The 26,057-nt window shown below is 42.0% G+C and overlaps 1 protein-coding gene across 1 annotated transcript; it reads left to right on the plus strand.

Annotated features, from left to right (window-relative positions):
* The first annotated feature begins 20,726 nt into the window (after window positions 1–20,726).
* Window positions 20,727–23,115, plus strand: LOC145567946 (uncharacterized). Its single transcript, XM_081627380.1, has 3 exons — window positions 20,727–21,470; window positions 21,592–22,947; window positions 23,038–23,115. The coding sequence occupies exons 1-3, from the start codon at window positions 20,727–20,729 to the stop codon at window positions 23,113–23,115; spliced, it is 2,178 nt and encodes a 725-aa protein (XP_081483506.1).
* Window positions 23,116–26,057: the final 2,942 nt, after the last annotated feature.

Here is a 26,057-nt window from a genome sequence, read left to right on the forward strand (position 1 = left end):
TCCCCACCGATTCAAACCCCCCTATGCCACCGGTTTTGAACTGCTGGGCATTTGGGGGGTGGCAATAGGTCTATAAAAAGCCACCGATTCAAAACCGGTGGCAAAATCCGATGGCAATATATATTTTTGCCACCGGTCAATAACCTTTCCCGCCTTTTTTTAAGGGGTTATTGGCACCGGTTCCTGTTCAAAACCGGTGTCAATAATGGCCAACAAAATTTATTTATTTTTTTTTTTGAATTTTTTTGCTTAAATTGATTAATAAACACTAACATATACTCCCTCCGTTTTTAAATACTTGCTCCATTTCTCTTGGACACGCATGCCGATGTTAATCTTTGATCACTAATATCATATCTTTAATTATCAATAGGTATAACTTGTAACAATTGAAAATTAATTATCTATTCATTGAGATGATTCCAACAAGTACCCACACGACTATATTTTTTCTTATGTATAAATCACAAACATTAATCAAAGTAGGATAAATGAATAGTGCAAAAAATAGAATTGGAGCAAGTATTTAAAAACGGAGAGAGTATATAAACTTACATATTTTCATCAAAAAAATGTTGTAATATTACAATTTTTGTCTAAAAAATAAAAATAAAATACAAGGTTACAAACATATGCGAGACTTGTCATAAGGAGCAGCACAGAAGGAGAACAGCAGCACATAAGGAGCAGCAGAGAAGCAGAACACCAGCATAGAAGCAGCTCCATGTCTTAGTAAAACTATAATTGAACTTCTTAGATAAAATTCTGGAACCTGCAAATCAAGAAAGCAATAGGGATTGAGATTAGTTAATGAAGCTTATATAATTTAAGAACATGAATCTTAACAAATAGAACAAGACAAACTTACAGAGCACATCATCAACCACGTATATATGAAACATAATCAGACAAATCAAAGAATGCAGAGGCAAAACCCCATTTAATTTGACCAAACCATAAAATATAATCACAAAATACAAATGACAAAAGCTTAGCATGGCAGCAGTAGTTGCACCCTTACCAGACCAGCTGCAGCAACAACATTGACAGGGCAGAGCAGAAGTGACAGTAGCTCTAGCAGAGCATATAGTGCAGCAGCAAAGTCGGCATATAGTGCGAGGCGGCAGCTGCACCAGCAGCCTTGCGAGGCTATGCCCCTCGTAAACATGTAAAATTTGGCACTTTAACCCAGCGATCTTGAAACCAATTGATAGTCAGGTTTATAACGCAAATCTTGATGCTTCTATGCTTATTTGAGCTAGATGACTAACTGTGTCAAAGAGAAACATACCACCTGAGGTGCTAGCAAAGGGCTAAAAGCACCTTCTGGATAGTATCCAAACCAAGAGGTTTCTTTAGGTACCAAAACCGTGTCATGCTCAAACTGTAATGGCAAAAAATGAAAGTAAATATTGTTGCACATACAACACTTCAACCAACATAAAAATCAGCAAAATATCAAAAGATTTCAAAGTGTTCTAATGTACCATAATCAGCACCAAATTTTCTAAGCTGCTGAAACGTTCCTTATAAGTTGAATTTCTCTCCTCGGGAATTTCATTGTTAAGTTTTGGGAGAAACCTACACTTTTCTAAGTAGTCATCCATATTCTGAAAAAACAGAGATAACATTGATTAGATGATGCATAAATTGGCAGCAAGAAAGGAACATTGCGGGCATTCTGAGAGAGAGAGAGAAGCATGATTCCCAAGGTTCCACTAGAAAACTCCTGTAAACAAGTCCCGCTGATTAAGCATGACCCTTTCCTGACCTTATATAGGCCAGGTTTGGGGCATTGGGCAGCCTTAATTGGGGCGTGGCCCATCACAAATACAAATTTATGACTGCATACAGACACACTTTTGTAGGCCTAATGCATTGGGTAAAATCAACCAAAAGAAGCAAGATACAACTGAAGAGATAGATAGTAGAACTACACTTACATTTGGAATTTTAAGATAACCACTGGGAGCCAAATGAGCCTGAAAATCAACAAGATTTTCTAGTTAAGAAAAAAATCAAGCTCAGTTGATGAAGACTGTAATTAGAAGCACCAAAAATACAGAACTCTGAACAGAAATAACATGTTAATTCAATTTTATAACACTATCAATGAAATTATGCCAGATTATAGTTTGCCCTTGCGAGGCTATGCCCCTCATAATTATGCCAGATTGAGTATGGAGAAGAAATGTACCACTTTCTGAAGTTGGTGAAGGTTTTGGTTCAGGCTTCCCTACTGGCTTGAATGCATAATATAGAAATGTCAGAAAAGAAAAGGGAAATAGAAAGTCCTTACAACTGTGAACCAAACTATAAGCTTGATATAGAAATTCTTCGGGTCGAAGAGTGCTACACTAAGCTTAGGAGTAATCAATCGTGCATGTTTCTTTGATAGCTAAAGGTTTTGAATTTAAACCTGACCTCTCTGTGTGGGATGGTTGACAACAAGTCAGGATCCACATAGGAAATACTCTTCCCGTAAAAAAAACACATACATTCTAGAGAACAAGTATTAAAATTTACTCCAAACAGATGAAGACAATCATAGGTGGAACAACACTCTGAGGAAAGTGGCCAGACAATCCATCTAGTGATCCAGGCCAGGTCCTTGGTCAAATCGCTTTCACTTCTCAAAACAAGGGCATGTTACATTCATTTTCACATCATCCATTGCAATATTGTTTAGCTTATACCAATTGAGATACAAGTATACCATATATCGACCCCACTTGAGAAAATTCTAGCTCCGCTACAGCACAAGGTTCATATTCATGACTACCTCTGCCCTTCACTCTTCAGGTTATGATTCAAAAGTTTTAATTGGCAAGTTATTGGCAATAGGAATAAAATAAAAGGAACAAAAAAGAGCCATCAACCAGCAACAAGCATTTCAATTCTTTCATTGCTAAGATAATAGCCAACATATTAATTTTTCGTACAGCAATATGCCATCAATGTATTTCAAAAGGCCTCCGCCTTTACACAAAATGGTAAAAAGACAATCCCAAGTTATCAATCCAAAGTTATCACAAGAAAAACTCTAAATGGCTAACTATTACCCAGCCTAAAAGTTAACAAAACTTACATTTTTACTTTCATTTCAAGACAGTTAAGACTCTTAAGAGCAAGTGAGTAAGAATAAAGTTGGCTTTTTTTTTTACCCTAGTCAGGTGGCTAACAAGAGTAACAACTAAACAAAGTAGCGTTACTCTAATTGCAAGGCAACCACGAAAATCAACCAGCCCTTCACTAACATAATCTCAGAGTAACCATGAAGTGAAATGCTCCTCTGAAAACAAAATTTCTTAATACAAATTTCCAACGGATTGTATAGCAATGCAACTTCATTTTGGTATAAATTCATACAGAACAATGGAACAACTCCTCATTAATCTTAATTATCATTAAGAAAACAGATGATTTCATACTTCATACACAATCAAGAATATTTCTTTCCTGAGTTTAATAACAATGCAATTATTCTACCAAAAAAATATAACATATATTCCATAAAACTTCAAATTAAGATCAAATTGTACCGGCTAAAATGATAATTTCTGCGTAAAATTGGCAGAAACTAAACCAAGTCAAGCAATTAAGATTAAATTTGACACTATCAAATCCAGGGGCGGAGCCAAGGGGGCTAGGGTGGGCCATGGTCTCCCCTTGGCTGCATTAATTGATATAAGCTTTAGTGTAGAGTAGTTGGTTTTTGCCACTTAATAGTTAACAAGAGGTCAAGAGTTCAAATCTTGCAACTAATATTTAGTTTAAATTTTTTTTTAATAGTAAATGTAATCAACGAACTCAATAATAGTTGCAAAATTACACATACGTATACGTAGATATGATCTTGGCCCCCCTCACTTAAAAATTCTGGCTCCGCCACTGATCAAATCAAATCAATAATTTGTAAATTTGCATATAATAAGCTGGAAACAAGATCAGATTCAGCCTTTTACAACATTGCAGCATCAAATTTGAGAAATTAACAAGGCCAAACAAAATGATAATATACAGAAATTAAAACAGAAGTGAGAAACAAAAAAAAGGTACCAGATTTTGACGGGACTAATTCTGCCGGCAGAGAGTGATGCCGGTGATAAGATCTTGGCCGGATTTTGCAACTGGGTCCATTTGGAAAACCCTAACCCTAAAATAATAGGATTTGAAGAGTGGATCGTGAGTAAAAATGGTGTAATTTTTCGAACAATATAACATAAATTAAACCCAAAAAAATCAAGGCATATAACCTGAATAATTGGACCAAAACGCAAAGCCAAAGAACCCTGAAACCCTAACATCAAATTTATGATTTTTCTGATTTCTGATTCAAATTTGTTGTTGTAGTAGTATTTGGTTCAAATTGACGACGGCGGCGACGGTGGTTGTGCTTGGTTCTAATTACGTCGATTTTCGACGGAGGAAAGCGGTGGCCAATCGACGCTTGCATGGTTCGAATTGGCGGAGGCGATGGTGGTTGTGCGAGGGTAAATGAAAGAGAGAAATAGAGAGCTGAGAGGAGAGAGGAGAGAGGAGAGTGAATGCGAGGTGGGATGGATAGATAGACAGAGAGCTGAGAGGAGAGCGCACCGGCGAGGCGGAAAAGGCGACGGCACGGTGGAGAGAGGAAAGAGATAGAGAAGAGAGAGATATACTTGAGGAGACAGGAGAGAGAGAGAGAGAGAACGCTAGGTCGAGGAAAAGAAAGAGAGCGCGGAAAGAGAGAAAATGGAGGGGCGTGTTTTGTTTTTTTTTTTTTTTGGACTTTTGCCACCGGTTCAACACCGGTGGAATTAATCATTTCTCCACCGGTTTAAAAACCGGTGGCAATAATCTTCCCTCAAAATCCCGCCCAATTTTTTCCTTATTTTTTCCACCGGTTTTTAAAAACTGATAAATTTTTTTTTTTATTTTTAAAAAGGGTTAAAAGCATTGGTAAGGAGCTAACTATTAAAGCAATGTGTTCCTCGTAAGTCTTGGGGTTGATTCTTTCTGCCTTCATTTTTTGTTTTTTTTTTAAAATTTTTTTGTTTTATTTTTTCCACCTTACATTCAAATTTCAAAATAACATTCAAAAACCAAAATATAAACGTTTCTTATTTAATGATAATTACATTAATTACTCAAATGGCTTCTTTCGGAGTTTGTTGTAAAACGATTTCACAACTCTTGGATGTTTATCAAGGTCTTAGCTTAAAATTCTCATTATTACGATCATATCGTAATATTTTGAATGTGTTGCCAAGCACATGTCCTGACTTAAATTTTCATAATTACAATCATATTGTAATGTAATCATTATCTTGTCAAGTTGATACTGAACTTCATACAGAACATTTTGAACTTTTCAAAATTTTCACTTCCATGCTTCAACTAACTAAGCATATATAGTGATCATATCACAAGTGAAGTTTCATTGTCCGTCTCTAGCCTTTGAACCTTTGGTTTTCTTACATCGATATGCATTCAACCTCGAGTTTGCATCATCTTTTCTCTAAATGGTGACTTTGTCAATACTTTCAAATTAGAATGATATTTACATATATTAATGGATTTATAATCCAATGATATTGAAAGTCCATCCCTTTGGGTCTTCCGCATGCAATGTTCATTTTCATTGGAATTAATTGACATTTTAGAGACAATTTATATATAGAAATGGTTTAATTATTTCTATCATATAGAACTTAAATCCTATTTAGCAATTCAAAACACATTATGACTCAATGAAGCATAGAATAACATTTATTCCACGTTTTTGAATCTCCGATGCTTAGTCATTACTAACATTGAATGGTGTTTTGATAATGGCAAGAATGAATAACATTTATTTAATTCTAGCCAATTAGTAGGTGAGGTGAAATATAAGTTCTACTTGTAAAGTTGCAACTTTTGCTTCCAGACTTGTAGATTCTACTAGTGAAGTAGCAACATTTGCTTCTAAACTTGTAGATTTATTTCTCCTTTAGCCATAACTTCTTCCTTTAATTCAACCACATTGTGCAATTAGTGATCTAAACAAGGCATCATATGTCCAAGAAGTAGCAAAATGCTAAATCAATTTCTATAATATACTTCTTAAATTGAAACATTTCCATTCTTTTACCTTCCAACTATATGAGGTAGTTTCTAATCAATTGGAATTGGTCCATTTAATTCGAAACATTTGAACCTAACATGAAAAGTGCTTATAGGCTAACTGATACCACTGTAGGAGTTTATAGGTACTACGCAGCGGAAATAACATGAATCATATTCATAAAGCACCTAATCCCAACGAACATTGCATAACACATAAAGAACACATAATTATACCTTTGAAGCATGATCCACGTGTGATCGAGAAAGAACAATGAGAGATAAAGAACCCCAAGCGTGATTCCTCTACTTGGTCCACGAGCACAGATTAAACCTCCACTAATGCTAGTTAGTCGTGATTGAACGCTTCAATCAACCTTCAACGGAGAGGAGAGACACGAGCTAACCATGAACCACCACGACGAACACCACGAGCCACCACGAAGGGGCGCCGCACATACGGACGTGAAGGGGAGGGGAGGGTCGTGAGGTGAGGAGAGTGTTTAGGGTTCGTTTTTGGGACTTGGTTGCTTCTTATACAATATACTGTATGTTGATTGTTATGTTCAACTCTAGGCATGGATCTTATTTATAGATCACATCTCTAAATAAGAGTCCATGTCAAGCCCAAATACCTTATCCTAAACACACTACTCTAGCCCAGCACTCTACATGGTATGTCATAATCTCATGATGCCCATTAATGGGCCTCTTACTTGTTTAACCCAATACCCTTGTTGTGTGACCTCATAGGATCCATTCTATTGGGCTTTGGACTATTTAACTAGCCTAAAGATCATTTGTCATATCTAGCAACAATCAATGACGACCTAAAAGAATGAACTTATTATCTCCATAATAGTGATCATTGATATATATAGTATTTGCACTTATCGAAGACATAAGTCCTTCAACTTAGTACATGGGTATGGAGCTGGGAAAAATGAATATAAAAATGAATACTTACTAACTTAATCTTCGGAGGCGGACCACCGACCATCCGGCGGTCCGTTTGCTTTGCAGGTACAAGCGTCCTTTGCTGAATCCAGTCTCAGTGTCGTAACTCTCCCAAGGGACAAAAACCCCCGAAACATTTGGCGCCGTCTGTGGGGAGAGTACCTCTGAAATGGCTTCACAAGTCCCTGTACCGAATCCTGAGGCCAATCAGAAGACATAGTGGTCTAGACGGACCATGACTCTGGGGACGACACTGACGTCGAAACCTATGTGGATCCTAATGGGTCCCTCATCTCAAAACGCATCCGCAGTAGGGAAAAGCGGGAGCGTAACACTGATCAGGCGGGGCCAAGCAAAACTGCTGGTCAGTCAAAAAAGACCTCGGTGCGGACGGGTGATCCGTCCCAGGCGGCAGGATCGACTCCCGTCACTCGAGATGAACTCATGAAACTCCTGACCAGTCTCAGGGGTGAAATCAAACAACTCGCCTCCAAGAAGTCGCCTACTCCTAGAAAGGAGCAGTCGGCCAAGAAGCCAGCCCAAGCTGGAAAACAAAAGTCGGTCAGGGACCGTCATCCGACTCCTCATCCTGCCCCTACGGAGAAGGCTCGACCCCAATTTGACCTTACCAGGCTCCGTTTCCCAAAAACGGGCACAAGAAAAGCCATCCGACACATACAGCCGGATGGTAGCAAGAAAACATTCTCTAATGCTCGACAATACATTGAGCAGAAGAAGACCCAACTATCAGAGTCGGATTCAACGTCAACTTACCATGATAGCTTTCGGAATACCTCTGTGAGGTGTTCCCAGTCTGTACATGAGACCCCAACAAGCAACCCACGGGTTTAGTCTGGCCCTCATATGATCCAGTCGGCCCAGTACATGGCTCAACCATTGTATCAGTCGCCGGTTTTACCTTACATGCAGCCTGCCCTCTTTGGAGGACAGGCGGCATACGACTATCAGCCGATGGACTGGCAGCTTAGGCTGCAAAACCTTCGAGATCAACTCTCTGCCTTCTCCAAGGAAATAACTGAAGCCGAACAGCCGGCTAAAGTTAAAAATGTTCTGGTTGGAACCTATGACGGGACCTCCAACCCAGAAGACCACCTGCTAGCATACACCCACCTCATGTATTTACAGGGGTTGGATGATGCCGCATGGTGTCGCTGTTTTCCAGCCACCCTGAAGGGCATAGCCCAACAGTGGTTCGGCAATCTGCCGGCTGGTTGCATTAATAGCTTCAAGACGCTTGCGTTCTTGTTCGGTTCAAACTTCTCTATGAACATCCCTGCCAAAAAGACAAGCCTTGATTTGGGCAATGTACAGCAGGGAGATAGAGAAGGCATGCGTTCCTATGTCAGGCGGTTCAATCTGGTACGAATCCAAATTCATGGGCTGTCTGATGAGGTCGCCTTCACAGACTTCTTTAAGGGTCTGAAGGACTGGTCTACTTTTAAGTACGAACTCGTCCGCAAACAAATCTTTACTCTACAAGGAGCCTTGCGAGAAGCGGAAGCCTATATACAGGCGACCGAACTCTACTCCTCCAATAAGCAGTCGGACCATAAGAAGTCCGACCGACACAAGGAGAGTCGGCCTACTCAGCCGGCTCCTAAGCCAAAGAGAGCAAAAAGAAAAAACAAGTCCGGGCCATTGATAACTCTGATCAACCAGCCCAGAAGAAGAAAAAAGAGTGGAAATCGTACGTCCCAAGGTACGAGTTCCACAAGGATTGCTGCTCCATCCTATTGGAAATTAAGGATCGGCTGACTCTTGAGAAGCCGACTCATATGAAAGGTTCTACTGAAAATCGAAACAAGAACAAGCATTGCCATTTCCATGAGGATGTCGGCCATGACACGAACGACTGCTTCAGTCTCAAGCGGGAGCTCGACTATCTGACCGACAAAGGACAGCTGAAGTCCTATGTGAAGTCCAAAGTGACTTCAAAGGCAAATCCGGGGCAGTCCAAGAAAAAGACTCCCCAGCCTGCTGTGAGTGCCGAAACTGATGAAGATCCGGTATATACCATAGCAGGCAGATTTGCCGGTGGTGGCCCGACCATTCGGGGCACCAAGAACCATCTGAGAAAGATGGTCAACTCTGTTGAGGAAGGAGAGGCGGCAGGCACATCCGCCTTCCCTAAAGTTGTCATCATCGAGCAGGACATAGGCAAAGTCCGTCGGCCGCATGATGACCCTGTGGTCATTGAATGCAAGGTGGCCAACCAGCTGGTTGGTCGAAATCTGATTGACACAGGAAGCTCCTCGGACCTCATCAGCCTCAAATGCTTATCCAATCTCAAGTACAAACCGGATAGCATGATGGAGGTCTCCCACACCCTTGTTGGGTTTGGGGGAGGACTTGTGCACCCAGTCGGACGCATTGACTTACCTGTCCGCCTGGGAAGCAGGGGAGACGGTCGGCATATGACCATCCGTTTCCTAGTGGTTGAAGAGCTCACAGCTTACAACCTCATCTTTGGTCGCCCCACTCTAAATGAGTGTAAGGCCGTCATCATCCCTGCTCTCATGCTGCTCAAGTATGAGAAGGATGATGGAATAGTCGGTTCCCTCAATGGGGACCAAAAGACGGCTTGAGAGTGTTATATCTCGAACGTCAAGCCTGCGGCCGCAGCATCCGGCCGGGGCAAGCAAATGATTGACCTCGACGATGTCGAGGAAGAACAGTCGGCCCCACCATCCGGAAAGAAAAGAAAGACTGATCAGCTGGTGGTGGTCAAAAAAGAAAAACAGTAGCAATCACTGACCGGGGAACGGTCGGATGATCTCCGTCCCCAGCCTGCTGGCGAACACATTGATATCCCTCTGGATGACAGCCGCCCAGAGCGGACGGTTAAGGTAGGGACGGTTGCATTTGCAAAGCTGGGTGAGAGCCTTCACCAGCTGTTGAGAGAATTCAAAGACATCTTTGCCTTTGAAGTGGAAGAGATGCCAGGCATCAGCCCGGATCTCGCCGTCCACAAACTCGTCGTGGATCCTAAAAAGAAGCCCATCCGAAAAAAGAAAAGAAACCATGGCGAGGAAAGAAGTCAGGCGGCAGCCGCCGAAGTTAAAAAGCTGCTGGACGCCAAGTTCATTCGGTCGTGCAATTTCCCTGAGTGGGTAGCTAACGTTGTGTTAGTAAAAAAGCCGAATGGAACTTGGCGGATGTGTGTTGATTACACAGACCTCAACAAGGCATGCCCAAAGGATAGCTAACCACTGCCTAAGATCGACAGTCTGGTCGATTCAACAGCCGGACATGCCTTGATGAGTTTTATGGACGCCTATTCAGGTTTCCATCAGATCCCCCCGTGGAAAAAAGATCAAGAAAAGACGGCATTCGTCACTGATCAGGGGTTGTTCTGTTATACGGTGATGTCGTTTGGTTTGAAGAATGCGCCTGCTACTTTCCAACGAATGATTAATACGGTCTTCATTAATCAAATCAGAAGGAATGTAGAGGCGTACATTGATGACATGATAGTCAAATCCAAACAACAGGCGGATCATCTTGCTGATCTCCGAGAAACATTTGCCACACTCAGGCAGCACAAGGTCATGCTAAACCCAAAAAAGTGTGTCTTTGGCGTTGAGTCTGGGAAGTTTCTCGGATTTTTGATTGAACAAAGGGGAATAGAGGTCAACCCTGAAAAAATACAGGCGGTAATCGACATGAAGTCGCCCCGTACTGTGAAGGAAGTGCAAAAGTTAACAGGTTGCCTGGCGGCCTTGGGAAGATTCTTCAGTCGGTCAGGCGACAAGTGTCTCTACTTCTTCCAGGCAATCAAAAAGAAGACCAACTTTGAATGGGGGGATGATGCAGAGGCGGCCTTTCAAAAGCTGAAAACTCATCTGCACTCTTTGCCGAGGCTTGTTAGCCCTTTGCCCAAAGAGAAGCTCTTCATGTACTTAGCCGTCTCTGATCATGCCCTCAGTGTCGTTCTCCTAGCTGAAAGAGACGGCATCCAGCTCCCGGTGTATTTCATCAGCCATGTTATGAGGAACGCAGAGCTTCGGTACCCCATGGTTGAAAATTTTGGCCTTGCCCTTTACATGGCCATCAAGAAGCTAAAACCCTACTTCTTGGCGCATGCGGTAGAGGTCTATACTGACCAACCGATCAAGCGGCCACTCACAACCTTGGAGTCTTCTGGACGAATGCTTAAATGGGCGATTGAAATGCAAGGATTAGAAATCACTTACGAACCAAGGAAGGTAATAAAGGGGCAAGCATTCGCCGACTTTATTGTCGAAATGACGAGGCCGGTTGCACCAGACAATACTGATCAGGTTTGGAAAGTGTATGTGGACGGGAGCTCCACTGTGAACGGCTGTGGTGCAGGGATCATCTGTCAATCTCCTGAGGGAGATAAGTACGAATATGCACTGTGGTTCAAGTTCCAGGTCTCTAACAATGAGGCCGAGTATGAGGCCCTGCTAGCCGGCATTCGGTATTGCAAGGCGGCAGGGGCAAAGAAGATTGACGCCTGCTCTGATTCTCAACTAGTCGTACTCCAGGTCAATGGAACGTACGAGGCCACTCATCTGGCCATGATAAAATATTTGCAGGCGATCAAAAGTGAAGTTGGGACACTTGAGGAGTTCCATCTAACTCAGGTGCCCAGATCTTCAAATAATCAGGCGGATGCTCTGTCAAAATTAGCATCATCCGCCTCCTGTGAAACGCCTCGGTCGATCTTATGGGAGGTCATGGAAAAGAGAAGTATATCTAATGAAGACCCCATTGGAATTCTCGACCGAATCTCTACCTGGATGGACAGCATCCGGGCTTATCTTGGAGACGACACGCTCCCTGATTCACCCTAGGAGGCGGCTGTTCTGAAGAAGAAAGCAGCAAACTTCGAGCTGAGGCAAGGAGAACTCTTCAAAACTGGTTTCTTGAAACCCTGTTGAAGTGTGTTACCCCAGAGAAGGGTAAAGAGGTCCTCGAAGATTTGCATGCGGGTTATTGCGCCTCCCATATAGGTGGCAGGTCCTTAGCTGCCAAGGCCAGGCGGCTCTATTTCTGGCCTACTCTGGAAACGGATGCCATGGAAATGGTAAAAAAATGTGACAAGTGTCAAAAGTTTGGCAAGCTCATCCATCGTCCGGCCACAGACCTGACGGCCATCCACAGCCCAATACCCTTTGCCAAATGGGGCATGGAAATACTTGGGCCTTACACAACGGCACCAGGTGGGTAGAGGCAGAGGCGGTCGAAAACATCAAGACTAAAGATGTCATTTCCTTCATCTAGAGGAATATTATCACTCGTTTCGGGGTGCCCATGTCTATGGTTTTTGACAATGGTCCTCAATTTGAGACGCCTCAACTCAAGACTTGGCTGGGAGATCAAGGGGTCTCAAGCTTCTTTGCATCAGTCAGCCGGCCTCAAGCAAACGGCTAGGTCGAAGCCTTCAACAAGCTAATCTCGGACGGGATTAAAAAGAAAATTGAACGGGCTGGTGGTCTTTGGGCGGATGAATTACCACACGTCCTCTGGTCCATCAGAACGACTGCTAAAGGGAAACTGGAGAAACCCCGTTCCTCATGGTGTATGGTGCAGAAGTTGTCCTGCCCATTGAACACTATGAGTCGACTCTTCGAGTCATGTTATATGACGAAGAAGTTAACTGGGAGGCCATGCGGCTGGCATTGGACTCACTTCCAGAGAGCAGGGGCAACGCTGCCTTGCGCCATGAGATTTACCGTTTGAGAATGACATGGGCTTACAACAAAAGAGTACACAAGCGTACTCTCAAAGTGGGGGACTTTGTGCTACGGAAAATTGAGGCAGTCGGTAGGGCGAATGAACAGGGAAAGCTGATCCCAAATTGGGAAGGCCCCTACCGAATATATGAGGAATTAAGAGACGGCACCTACCGCCTGGAAGAACCAGACGGCAGGAAGCTGCCTAGAACTTGGAATGTAGACAACTTGAAAAAGTACTATTTCTAAGTACGAATGTAAATACCTCAAATTTTGTCATTTCAAATTTTGCTAATGAGAATATGCCTTCATTTCCCAACTTGTCTTTTTTAGTGTCGTCTGTAAAAAATACAGACGACCAATGTATTTGGATAGCGTCTGTCCCAACAGCAGACGTCCCAATCTCTATGAAGGAGCCGACTGCTTTAAAGCAATCGTTTCTACGAAATTCTTTAAGTTTATGCTAACACTTAACGAATATTTGCTTAATTCTTTAAAAGGCCTAAGGCCAGATTAAATCATTTTGAGGCCAATGGCCGGATGTTAAAAACAAATAGAGGCCGAATGGTCACAGTCTGCTCCAACATGAGTATGACCGTCTGCTCCAACATGAGTCAGATAACCGGCGACGTCCATTCGGGTGAATTCGTCAAGGAGAAGCATCTCCCATTTGGGTGGCACATTGCTCTACAAATACACCAAGCGACCCTACCGAATGCTAAGGCAGCATTCGCAGTCGTTTGATTTAATCGAAAGTGAAATCTAAAAGGCCAGAATTTTCTAACTATTCTAGCACAATCGGAAAAGGGTCATTGTTTCATAAGTAGAGGCTATTGAGGCATTAGGCCGGATGCGCCTGTTCTTTGCTCTTGGGGCAAGACAGGCGGACTATTCTTAAGTAAAATTAAGACTAAGTCAAAACTTAGCATCTTATCTTGATGAAGCATATGGCCGGATGCGCCTGCTTTTAGCTCTTAGGGCAAAACAGAAGGAGGTTTTCTTTTTAGAAAAATTGCTAAGTCAAGAATTTTGCATTTCGTTTGTGCCAATGGCCGAATAAAAACAATCATTCATTAGCTCCGGATGGCCATCTATCGCGTGGTTTGGGGCAATCACCATAGTGATTGATTGACTTAGAAACCATGCATACTCTTCTAAGTATCAATAATTTCTAAGTCAATCAATCCACTCAACCGAAACCACTCGACATCCGTCCAGGGGCAAGAACATTCGCATGGTATACAGGTTATAATACTTAGCCAAAAGACATGCAATGAAAAAATTTATAAAAAAAACAACAATATGAATAACTTCAGCCAAACGGCCGAATGATTTCAAATTAAAAAGCCCAATCGCCACCAGACGACTGGGTAAGATTGTTTGCTGGCAAAGCCAGAGAAATTGATAATTTACCCGACCCCTCGGTCGGTAAAGATACACAAATACTCGGCACGCAGGACGGAAGATGAGATAAATGGCCATTCGGCCGCAGAAAGAACTTATAAAAAGCTTAAGGGGCATGGGAGTTATCAACATTGGAAGCCGCATCATCACCTGCCGGTTGCTCTGCATTTTCATCATTCTCCTCGTCCCCCTCCTCGTCCCCAGAAGAGCCTGAAGGGGAGCCGGCCTCTTCTCCCTTAGCATCAGCCTTGTTCGCCTCCTCTTTAGCTTGACGAAGGAGTTCAGCATTGAAATCCTCGTTTGCTTGATCAAACTTGGATTTCCAGATGCTAAAATCAGCACCCGGCTGTACCGCCTCCCATGCCATCCGCATGATGGCCTCATAGTCTTCCATCATTTGTTTGGCAAGGGCCTCCTACTCCTCCTCAGCTCGGGACTGGAACTTGGCCTTCAACTGCTTCTCCTGGTTCGACAGGCGCACCTCCAGGCGGCCAACCCGCTCCTTGGCCCTCTCGGCCTCTTGAAGAGGCTCAAGCTTTTCCTTAAGTCCTTTAATTTCGGCCTTAAGGTCATTGATTTTGGAGCGAGCCGAATCCAAGTCCTTCTTCACCTGCAAGTTGGCGTCCGCCTGGGAATACATCATATCAAGGGTCAGAAGCTCATTCTGAGCAATTTCAAATTAAGCTCGGTCTAAGGCGGACTCGGCTCGAGCTTTAGCGGCTGTTACCTCTTTAGACTCTCCTGGATTGGCCTTCTTAGCCCTTGGATGCGCATCATAGCCTGAAAATGAGAAAAGAGCCAAATGGTCAAGACCAGTCGGATATGTGCTTAAATACTAAGAAAATTAAGCTAACTTTTTACCTCACAGAGGTTCCCCAAGATGGCATCCAAGTTGAGGGTGCCGACTCCTCTTACGGACGCCTTGTCCTTTGGGTCAAGCGCCCTCAGCATCTCCTTGGCCATTTGGACGACAGTCGGCCTTTGCACAGGAGCTGCAAAATTAAAAGTTAGTCAAAGAAGTTCTAAGAAACTATCTTGACATAGAAATTCCGTAAAGGCGCGATTTATACCGTCCGGCTGAACCTCCTCCTCCTTCCCGTGACGCCTCTTCTCTCTTGCTGAGCCGATAACAGTGCTGGGTTGCTTAAAGCCACCCTTCGATGCCTGAGTAGCATCCGGTTTGCTGACCTCCCTGTCAGCTTCGAGAGTAGAGCCGTCCCCTCTCTTGGGCTTGTGAGCAATGTGCTTCCGGTTCTTGCCGGATTCACTCACATCACCAGCCCCCGCTTTTTGAATCTTGGGTTGGGATTACTTGGAGGGAGAGGGCCTGGTGGAACCACTCTGCATGAGCAAAAAGAAAGGCGTCAGAAAAACAGGCGGGCAAAATTTAACCTTTGTTGAAAAATATACCAAGTGTCATAAATAGCTACCTTGGGAGTCCCGGCTGTTTTCTGCTCATCACTCGCCCGATTAAGGACGTTTGAGCAATATTTTGCTGCAGAGACGGCAGCCTGCTTCCTTGTTGCCGAGACCTTTTCCATAGCTTTGTCTGCACCAAAAGCAGGAGTTAGGCTTTATAAACATACATTGAAAAGCAATTTAAAGGTTGCATAAAATCAGACGGCCGACTACATCTTGGCATCTCAGAGCTTAGCCCACAAGCGGCCAAGAACACCCCATCTTCCAGCCACTTGTAAAGGGGAATGTAGCTCTGGGGGACGACTATTTTCTCCCCCTGCTCATTTGTCTGAACGGACACTTTGAACAAACCCCGGTCAAAAATTTCCTCCTGGGCCCGCCTAAGGAGAGGAGGCAAGGCGCTCTTGCCAGCCAGGAGGGGCGGATCCTTGTTCCACCTATTGTATTTTTGGTTCAGTCGGCTATCAGAGGAATGGACTATGTAGAACTTTGTTCTCCAGTCCTTCCACTTATTCTCCTTGCCGACTGCCATCATGTACCCCTTGCAGGTGGACAAGGTGTACCAGCCTTCGCCGCCCTTGGCAGGCGCTCGGCTGAGATAATGCATGTGGGCGAATGCCTCAAAGCTGGGATCCACCTCCAGCATTTCACATGCGGCAACGTACCCGATGATATTGATCCATGAATTCGGGACAAGTTGCCAGATACCCAGTTGGTATCCGTCCAGTATTCTCTCCACGGCCGGATGGAGAGGGAAGCATAGACCAGCCTGAAGGACCGCCTCGTAGCAGCCGAAGGCTTGGTCCTTATAACTGGCCAGGGTCGGCCAGGTTATCGTGTCATCCTTGTTGGGAACGGACAAGGAAAAGTCATGACCCATTACGGTCTTACGCTTGAAATTAGCAAGACCGGATGTCATAGAGGTCCGCTTGCTTTGCGGAACATGGTGATAGTAGGGGGCGCGTTCCAAGCGCCTAGAAGCACTCGGCTCCGCCCAGCCTTCCCCCTTTTCCACTGACAAGGATTCCCTTGCAGTGCTTATTTTTGCTCGGGCCTCCTCTGAAGTAACGGAGGCATTATCAGAAGATGACAAGGCCGAATCGTCATCAGAACTCTCCCCAGAGCTAGGGGACTGTCGGCTAGGGCCAGTAGGGTCCTCCCCTAGACTCTCCTTCGACGCTTGTTCTGAAGGCTCGACCTGGTACTGACTGTCGGCTTCCCGCAGTATAGTATCACTGGGGGTGCCGCTTGAAGAAGGGGAAGAGTAATAAGTTTGAGTTAGGGGAAGGTTAGAAGAAGGGTTTGGGGGGTGCTCAGAAATTTCGCTAGCAGGCACCCTAATAGAGCCGTCATAGTTGACAGTTTCACTGTCCGAATGGTAATAGGAACCATCCAGCCTATATCTCCTCGTTGTCTGCTTTGTTCAAGCCATCGTGTCCTGCAGATGCACAGACACTATCGGATTTGGAGATGTACTTAAAGGAAAGTTCTCGAACGAGCATTCGGCACTCCTAGTTCTAGATTCAGCCGTCCTCGGTGACCGGCTGATCGCTAACCTAGGTCGTGCCGTGTACGTTTGGGAAACCATTTGATAAATGAAAAATGCAAGAAAGAATAAAACAAAAGAGCAGGCGGTTACCTTAGAATAAGGTATTACGAGACGCTTGGTTGGCTGAAGCAGACGGACAGAAAGCCGAGCGTCGGATGCTTGACAAGTTTAGGTCTTTGAGAGTCTTTGAAAGTCAAAAGTCCAGAGATTTTCCAAGATTCGCAAAGGTGTGAAAACAAAAATGGAGTCAAACCCTCCTATTTATAGAAAGGGGAAACCCTAATTTTTCCCCCCAAAATGTAATTTGAAAATCCGTCCAGTCGGATGATGACACCTGTCACAGGTGCCATGTGCAATGCACGTGACCCCTGTGAAGGGCAAATGATTTGGTTATTTTTACCCGGCCAGGTGGCCCAGTCAAAAACTGCCACGTGTCATTAGTAAAGGTGCCATCTGGACCTATGAGATGGTGACACGTGGTGGGCGAATATCCTTCTGTCCTAAAAGGATTGATGATCCAGCATGGACCATTAAGAGGGCGATGCGTGTCACCCTAAAAGATGCCCAAAATCCTTTTGGGCTCAGTGACACGTGTCACTCAGGCATTGCCTCTAGAATGGTGGCCTTCAAGGGCCCAAACCTTGAGGGGCCATTTTGCGGCGTGACCTAATCCCTAAGTCACCAGATCCTAGGGAGGGCACACTTTCCAAAAGGACCTTATAAATAGGGACAGTTCCTACATTTATGGCAACGGATACACGCAATACGAGACAACACGTCACTTTCTCATTTATTACAGAGCTGTCGTTTTCAAGGAACAGACAGCACTTTACCTGAGCTTGGAATCTAAGCAGATAACTTTATTTCCGCACGTTTTACTACCGAATACTTACTAACTTAATCTTCGGAGGCGGACCATCGACCATCCGTTTGCTTTACAGGTACATGCGTCCTTTGCTGAATCCAGTCTCAGTGTCGTAACTCTCCCAAGGGACAAAAACCCCCGAAACACGGTTCATATTATCACTTACTGCAGAATTTTTGTGATCATTTAGTTGTTATTTATTAATTATTGATTAATTTGAGATTTAATATTAATTAAGCCGCTGAAAGTGTGTTGGATTTGATTTTTTATTTTAATTGCTTTGTTTTTTTTTTTTTATGATTTTCAGTTTCATTTATAATTTAATTGTTGAATTGATGCTTTAATATGTATTATATGAATATAATTTGTTTATATTATATCATAATTTTGAACATTTTGTTCATATAATTCGAGTGACGCACTTTCCATTTTATTTTATTATCAAAATTATTATTAGCAGTATCATATTAGGAAAATTTGCCAGGAATAATACCACCTTTCACTTGTCTTCCAATAATGGAACAACCTTTAATTTATTTCTAAATGGAACCACCTTTGACCCCTATTTTCTATAAATGGAACAGGTTACGGGTAACCGGCTAATAAATGAGGTTGCAGGTGGAAGTCAAGCCTTGACTTCCATTCCCTCCCTAAGAAGCCAACGTGGCATTAATGACTCCCAACAACCTTCTTTTTCCCTCTTCAATTTCATTTCCCTCCCTTTCACACTCTTTCTCCTCTGTTTACTCCATTAAAGAAGACACTCACTTTACCACAATTGAACAGCGGAATTGAATGCGGTGAGCCGTCCCTATCAACTGGAGAAGGAAGCTACAATCTATGGAAGTACGAAAGTGACGATTTTTCCCCTAATTGCGCGTTTAAAGGTAAGATTTTTTGCCCCAACTTATTGACAAAATGTGAAATTGCAATGACATGTATTGAATTGTGAATTGTGGCCTAGTCACGTATGATTTTGAGTGTATTTTGATGCAATTGAAGTGTTGTTTGGTGTTAATTATGAATTTAGAAAGAATTTCATGTGAGTAATTAGTACACATTTTCGAATGATGCTAATTCCTGTGAATGTTGTGATAATCTTGTTAGTTGGGTTACTGATGGAGTGTTCTGGTTAATTGATGTATTTAGCTAATGCTGCTGATGTTGTTGCTTGTGATAGTATGCTTGTGATGGTATTAATAGTAGACTTTGATGTTGACTTTGTAATTGTAATTCTAGGTTTGCAATGAGTAGTTTCTTTGATAGTGTTACAATAAGGTTTTGGCATGGTGGTGAGTTCAAACATCAACATAATGGTGAATTGGTGTATGTGGGTGGTAAGGGTAGGAATTTCAAGGTGGACACTGATTTGTTGTGTTATTGGGAATTACTTGAATATGCAAATAAATGTGGGTACATTGCTGTGGCTGAGATATATTACCTAGTTCCTGGGATGAGTTTGGAGGATGGCTTGAGGAAAATAGATGGAGATGAAGAAGTGTTGGAGTTGATTAAAATTGCAAATACACATAAGCGTGCTGATGTGTATTTCCTGCACCATGAGGAGCCATCTGAGCGTAGACATGCTGTACAAAGTGAGGAGGGAGCTGTTAGCAATCCTGCTGTACAAAGTGAGGAGGGAGTTATTGTCGGCAATAGGGCAGAATCTTCACCTAAATCTCAAACAACAGTCAAAGATGTTGAGAATCCCACAAGCAAAGTAAACAACAGAAAAAAAATGACCCCAAAGAAGGGACCACAAACAAAGCTGGCCACACCTATTAGGATAAGCCCTAGGAGACAAAAAGATGCTGCCACATCATCACAAAAAGTATCTATTAGAGCACCCTATTCTCTATCTTACCAACAATTGACTGCCCCAACAACCTCAGTTCCACCCTTGAAACCAAATCTGAAAGAAAAACAAGCAGCTTCCCTCAGCAAACCTCCTTCTGTAGTTCCAGATTTAGATAAAGAAACTGAAAACCCCTTTCCAAACCTTTCTCAATTTCCAAGTTGTGAATTTGTATCCACTGCTGAGCTGCCTAGTGTTAACACAACCTTTCTTGATTATGATTGGGTGGACAACAGGGGAGATAGCCCTTTGAGGTGGAGTGAGCTTATAGGTGATGATGATGTATTCAGTGATGACAGTGATCCAACTTATGAACCAGACCCAGAATACAAGAAGTTTTGTGAGGGGGGTGAGTTTGAGGAGGATGAAATTGATGATGAATATGAGGTAGATGGTGATAGAGACACTGAACAGGCTGATGATTTCAGTCTAAATGACATAGATCTGGAAGTTAAGGAGGTTGCAGAGCTTGAGGGTATTGATTTTATTGACCCTGAGTCTGATGTTAGTGATGATGAGGTCATTGAAGCTAGGGCTAGAGTGAAGAATTGCAATTCAAAGGTAATTGAAATAGCTTTGCAGCTGCAGAAAGAAGTTTGTCAGGGGAAGCTGGGTGAAAACCAACTAGAGAAGGAAGATCAGACATCTGGTGCAACTACAACCCAGCAAGGTGGTGTATGCACTGATAATGAGCAGAGTGATGATGATATTCATACACCAACTGCAAGTGAGGATGAATTATAGGGAGTTACCAAGGGTAAAAAGGGTGTGTTAGTGAAGGGAGACACTGACTTCACAAAGTTCAACTGGAAAGTGGGTCTAAGGTTTGCAAACAGAGCTGATTTCCAGGAGGCTGTTAGCAAATATGCAGTCATGCAAGAGAGAGATCTTAGGTATGTCATAAGCAACAAAGACAAGCAAAAATTGGGAGTTAAATGTGTAGAGAACTGCCCTTTCTATCTATACTGTTCTATGCATTCCAGAGATGCAACTTGGTTGGTGAAGAGTGTTGTAGATAGCCACACATGTCTTAGAAACATGAACAAGAACAGACAACTGAAGAGCACTTGGGTGGCAAAGCAACTTCTTGAGTTGTTCAAAGCAAGGCCACATTGGCCAGCTAAGGAGATAGTGGAAACAATAAGAAGAGGGTACAAGGTAATTGTGACTAGAAATTTTGCATACAAGGTCAAATATCATGCTCATAGGATGTTACATGGATCAATGAAAGAGCATTATATGAAAGTTGAGAGGTACTTCAAGGCAATTCAGGAAGCTAGCCCAGAAACTGTAGTTGAGTTGGTTGTTGATCCACAGCCTAACACATCAACCCTAGTCTTCAAGAGGTTTTTCACTTGTTTTGATGGAGTCAAAGGGGGTTGGAAGATGGCTTGCAGAAGAGTGATTTGTGTAGATGCTGCATTTCTGAAGACATTCCTTGGGGGTCAGATTATGACAGCAGTGTCTAGGGATCCAAATGAGCATATGTACCCAATCTGTTGGGCTGTGGTTGAGGGAGAGAACAACCTGTCATGGGTATGGTTCTTTACCCATCTACAGTCCTGCCTTGATTTGGGAGATGGAAGTGGGATTGCTATAATTTCAGATGAGCACCAGGTATAAATGTTTCCATTCTCCATTATTCACTTGTTAATGCATCTACAGTCCTGCCTTTATTCACTTGTTAATGCATGTGTTGATCCAATAGTCTGTTTGTGTGGTTTTATGTTGGGTTTAGGCTATATTGAATGTTGTTGCTTCTGTGCTTCCAAAAGCTGAACACAGACACTGTGCCAGGCATATCTTTGCCCATTGGCACAGGACATACAAAGGGGATGAGATGAAGATGCAGTTTTGGAAGATAGCCAAGTGCTATAACTTGGCAGATTACAATGAAGCACTGGATGAGTTAAGTGAAATGAATGCAGAGGCTGCCTTGGCATTTAAGAGGTACAATCCTAATGTCTTTTGTAGAGCACACCTAGATCCATCTATTAAAACTGATGCCATAACTAACAATATGGCAGAAACATTCAATGCTTATATAATCAATGCTAGGACTAGGCACCTAATCTTCATGTTAGAGGATATTAGGGTTGCATTAATGCAAAGGTTAGTGAGCAAAAGAAAAGAAATGGGGAAGTGGAGTTCTATCTTATGCCCTAGGATACAATCTAGGTTAAACAAAGAAAAGGAGAAGGCAGCATACTGTACTGTAATGCCATCCTCAGATAGCTTGTTTAATGTCAGACATATCCTAGATCAAGTGAATGTAGACTTAGTGGCTAAGACTTGTAGTTGTAGGAAGTGGAATATGGTTGGCATTCCTTGCTGCCATGCCATAGCTTGTATTTACTTTCAGAACAAGGTAGCAGAGGATTATGTTGATGTGTGCTACAAGGTGGAGACTTATGTGAAGGCTTACAGTGGCTCAATACCACCATTGGAAGGAGAAAGGTATTGGCCAAGGGTGCCCTGCAATTTGGATCCCCCTCCAATCAAAATTGGCCCTGGAAGGCCCAGGAAGAACAGAATCAAACACCCACTTGAGAATCCTAAGAAGACAGGCTCATTGACTAGATCAGGGATTGAGATGACCTGCAGCATTTGTAATTCAAAGGGTCACAATAAGAGGGGGTGCCCAGACAAGGGATCTGCAGCAGCTACTGAACCACAACCTAAAAAACCAAGAGGCAGGCCAAGAGCTGAACCAACACCAACTCCAACAGACCACCCCTCACAGATGGATTCTGCAGCAACTACTGCAACACCTGCAACTGCAACACCTTCCTCAGCCCATCACAGTGCTCCTGTACTACCAACTCTTATTGGCAGGGGTGGTAGAATGATTCTGGGAGGTGAAGGTGCTAGGTCAACTGGAAGAGATAGGGGAAGCCAAGCTGGGAGAGGTACTCAGGTTGTTGCAGCTAGTACAAGACAAGGAAGAGGGAGAGCAAGAGGAATGGGGAGTCAAGTTGATGCTGCTGTAAGTACTTCAGGAAATGGAAGAGGGAGAGCAAGAGGAAGGGGTAGGGGAAGAAACAACACACCTGTTGGTATTGGTGTGTTGTTTGGTGCTGATGGAAACCCACAAGTATGTTGTCTGACATTGTTTTGTTTTTTAATCTGATTTTTTTTATTAATTTTTCCTGACATCATTTTTTTTGGCATGTACACACAATAGGTTTCAAGTTCAAGGGCAAGGACTAGGTCAGCAACTCAGTCAAGCCAGACCTCCACCATTGACCACCAGCCACAATGATGTTGTAACAACTTGAACTACATATGTTTTCAGACTAGGATATCTTTTGAACTTTGTTAAAGTTGTGTAATTTTGGCAAGCTAAACTGTGATCAGGGTATTGTAATCTTTTGCAACTTAAAAAACTATGTTTTTACTTCATGGTGGTGCTTAAATATGGGCACCATTTGGATGATAATTAATTAAGTAATGTAAGGTTTTTTAGCTCATTATAGCTTTTTGGTGAAGTTATGCTGCCAAATTTAGAGGTGTTTTTTTTTTTTCCAATTGCAATCACATATAGAACTTGTAAAACACTTTGTACAAAATAGACCTTAGTCATTCTCATTCCATTGAAACCATCCCATTACAAACTCAATCATGTCAAGCCAACAGTACATACCTAAGATAAATACACAACAACAAACAAAAGCCATGAAATAAACAAAGCCATGTACAGATTTTTCTCATTCCTTGAACAATCCATTATCTCAGATTTCATTTGAAACACCTCATTCTTCATGTCTTTAAGTTCCTCCTCCAAATTACCTTTCTTTAATTGCAGCTTCTTAATCTTCTCATCTCTGATCTTTTGTTCAACCTCCATCTCTAATATTATAGTATCCTTCTCTAACAATTTCATCTGCTGCTCCTCCAAATCAGTGTGCTCATTCACCCATTTAAAAAATTCACATTGTGTATCCTACACAAAACGCAACACAACACAACAAATCAAATCCAATTAGCCTATCAAATTGTTCAATTAGCCTATCAAATAACTAATTAACCTTAAATTAAGTAAATTACAAAACTTACTGGCCACAGAGGACAACCATAGAACTTCATCCCCATATTAGGCCCATTTCTCACAGTCTTGATAAGGGCTTCCCTTCCACAGTCACACCGAATTTTTGCATTCACAACCTTTTTGTTGGTAGAAGAAGAACCAGAAGTGTATGAATTTCCCTTTCTTGAAGCCATTGTCAAAGGATTTCCTTCGCAAGATGAAAGATGAAGTATAGAAAGAACAGGGGAAGGAGAAGAATAGAGAGAACAGAGATCAAGGGGCCTAATTTATAAGAAAAGGCAACATAACTTAACGGTAATATGCCAACTCACCAATTTAACCTTCAAATTTAAGGCCACGTCACCGGTTTACCTTCACAAACCGGTTAACAATTAACCTGTTCCATTTATAGAAAATAGGGGTCAAAGGTGGTTCCATTTAGAAATAAATTAAAGGTTGTTCCATTATTGGAAGACAAGTGAAAGGTGGTATTATTCCTGGCAAATTTTCCATCATATTATGAACACTGTTTCTATTTTTATGAACATTTAGGTTACTTTAATGAACCTTTCTGATTTACATAATTCTCTGAGTATGTATATATGCTTTTTAAGAAATAATTGTACACGTAATTATGAACATTTTCCTGTATTTGAACTTTGTTGTTTTATTTTTGAACTTCAGTAATGGTTATTATGAACTGTGTTTGTTTATTGCAGTTAGAACGTATGAAGTTATTTATAAGGAAATTCTGAAGGTTGAGTAGCATTTTGAGCAGTGTCTTCAGGTGCAGAAGTTTTTGAAGGGTGTTCAGTGGTTTGTGGTTGGGGTTCAGAAGTTTTGGTAGGTGGTTCAAAGGTTTTTGTAAGGTATTTAGTGGTTTGTGGTTGGGGTTCAATTTTTGTAGGGGGTTCAGAGGTTTCTATAAGATGTTCAATGGTTTGTGGTTGGGGTTCAAAATTTTTTGTTGGGTATTCAGTGGTTTGTGGTTGAGGTTCAAAAGTTTTTGTAGGGTGTTTAGTGATTTGTGGTTAGGGTTCAAAACTTTTTGTAGGGGTTTAGAAGTTTTTGTAGGGTGTTTAGTGGTTTGTGGTTGGGGTTCAGAAGTTTTTGTAGGGGGTTCAAAGGTTTTTGTAGGGTGTTCAGTAATTCGTGGTTGGGGTTCAGTGGTGTTTGTAGGGTGTTCAGTGGTTTGTATTTGGGGTTCAGTGGTGTTTGTAGGGTGTTCAGTGGTTTGCGGTTGGGGTTCAAAAGTTTTTGTAGGGTGTTCAGAGGTTTTGGTAGGGTGTTCAGTTGTTTGTGGTTGGAGTTCAGAGGTTTTTGAAGGTGGTTATAATGTTTTTTGAAGGGTGTTCAATGGTTTGTAAATGTGGTTCAGAAGTTTTTATAGGGGGTTCAAAGGTTTTTGAGGTTCGTTCAGTGTTTCTGGTGTCTTATCATAAAATTCTAGGAGCTTATCAGAATTTTATGGGGCTTTTGTGTTGCTTTTGGTATCTTATCAGAAGTTTTTAGGGGATGTTCAGAAATTTCTTGAAGGTGTTCAATAATTGGTCTATAATTAAATATTAAACAACAAAAAAAGGAAATACATACTTCCTCCGTTCTTTATTACTTGACCCGCTTTCACTTTTACACTATTCATCACTCCTCCTTTGACCGTATTTTGTGAATAATATGTAAGGAAAAATATATTCATGCATGATCTTTTTAGATTCGTCTCAATAAGTATTATCATAATATATAACTTTTATATTTTTTACTTTTGGAAAATTTAAGTTATTGATTGTTAAAGTTTTGCATTGGCAAGCGTGATAAAAGAAACAGGTCAAGTAAAAAAGAAAAGAGGAAGTGCATAATATCCAAATAAATTATTATTTCATACCAATATACTTGATAAAATTTATACACAAATCATTACTTCATACAACACATATATATGAACATAAAAGACAATATATATGAACCTCAAACATGAAATGTATGATAAAAAAAAAATGAAGGTAAGAGATTTGGAACAATTAGTATCAAATTTGCTAATTTTATTGTACAATCCACCAAAATTGGTCAAAAAGCTCAAAAAAAAAATAGCGAATCTCCATTTTTATTTAACAAAGTACAAGAAACTTTATATTAAAGTGGATAGAGAAAGTAGAGTTTTCCCCATTGTTAAAAATTTT

Source organism: Chenopodium album, chromosome 2 (genome assembly GCF_948465745.1).
Source record: "Chenopodium album chromosome 2, dcCheAlbu1.1, whole genome shotgun sequence".
Taxonomy (NCBI): Eukaryota; Viridiplantae; Streptophyta; class Magnoliopsida; order Caryophyllales; family Amaranthaceae; genus Chenopodium; species Chenopodium album.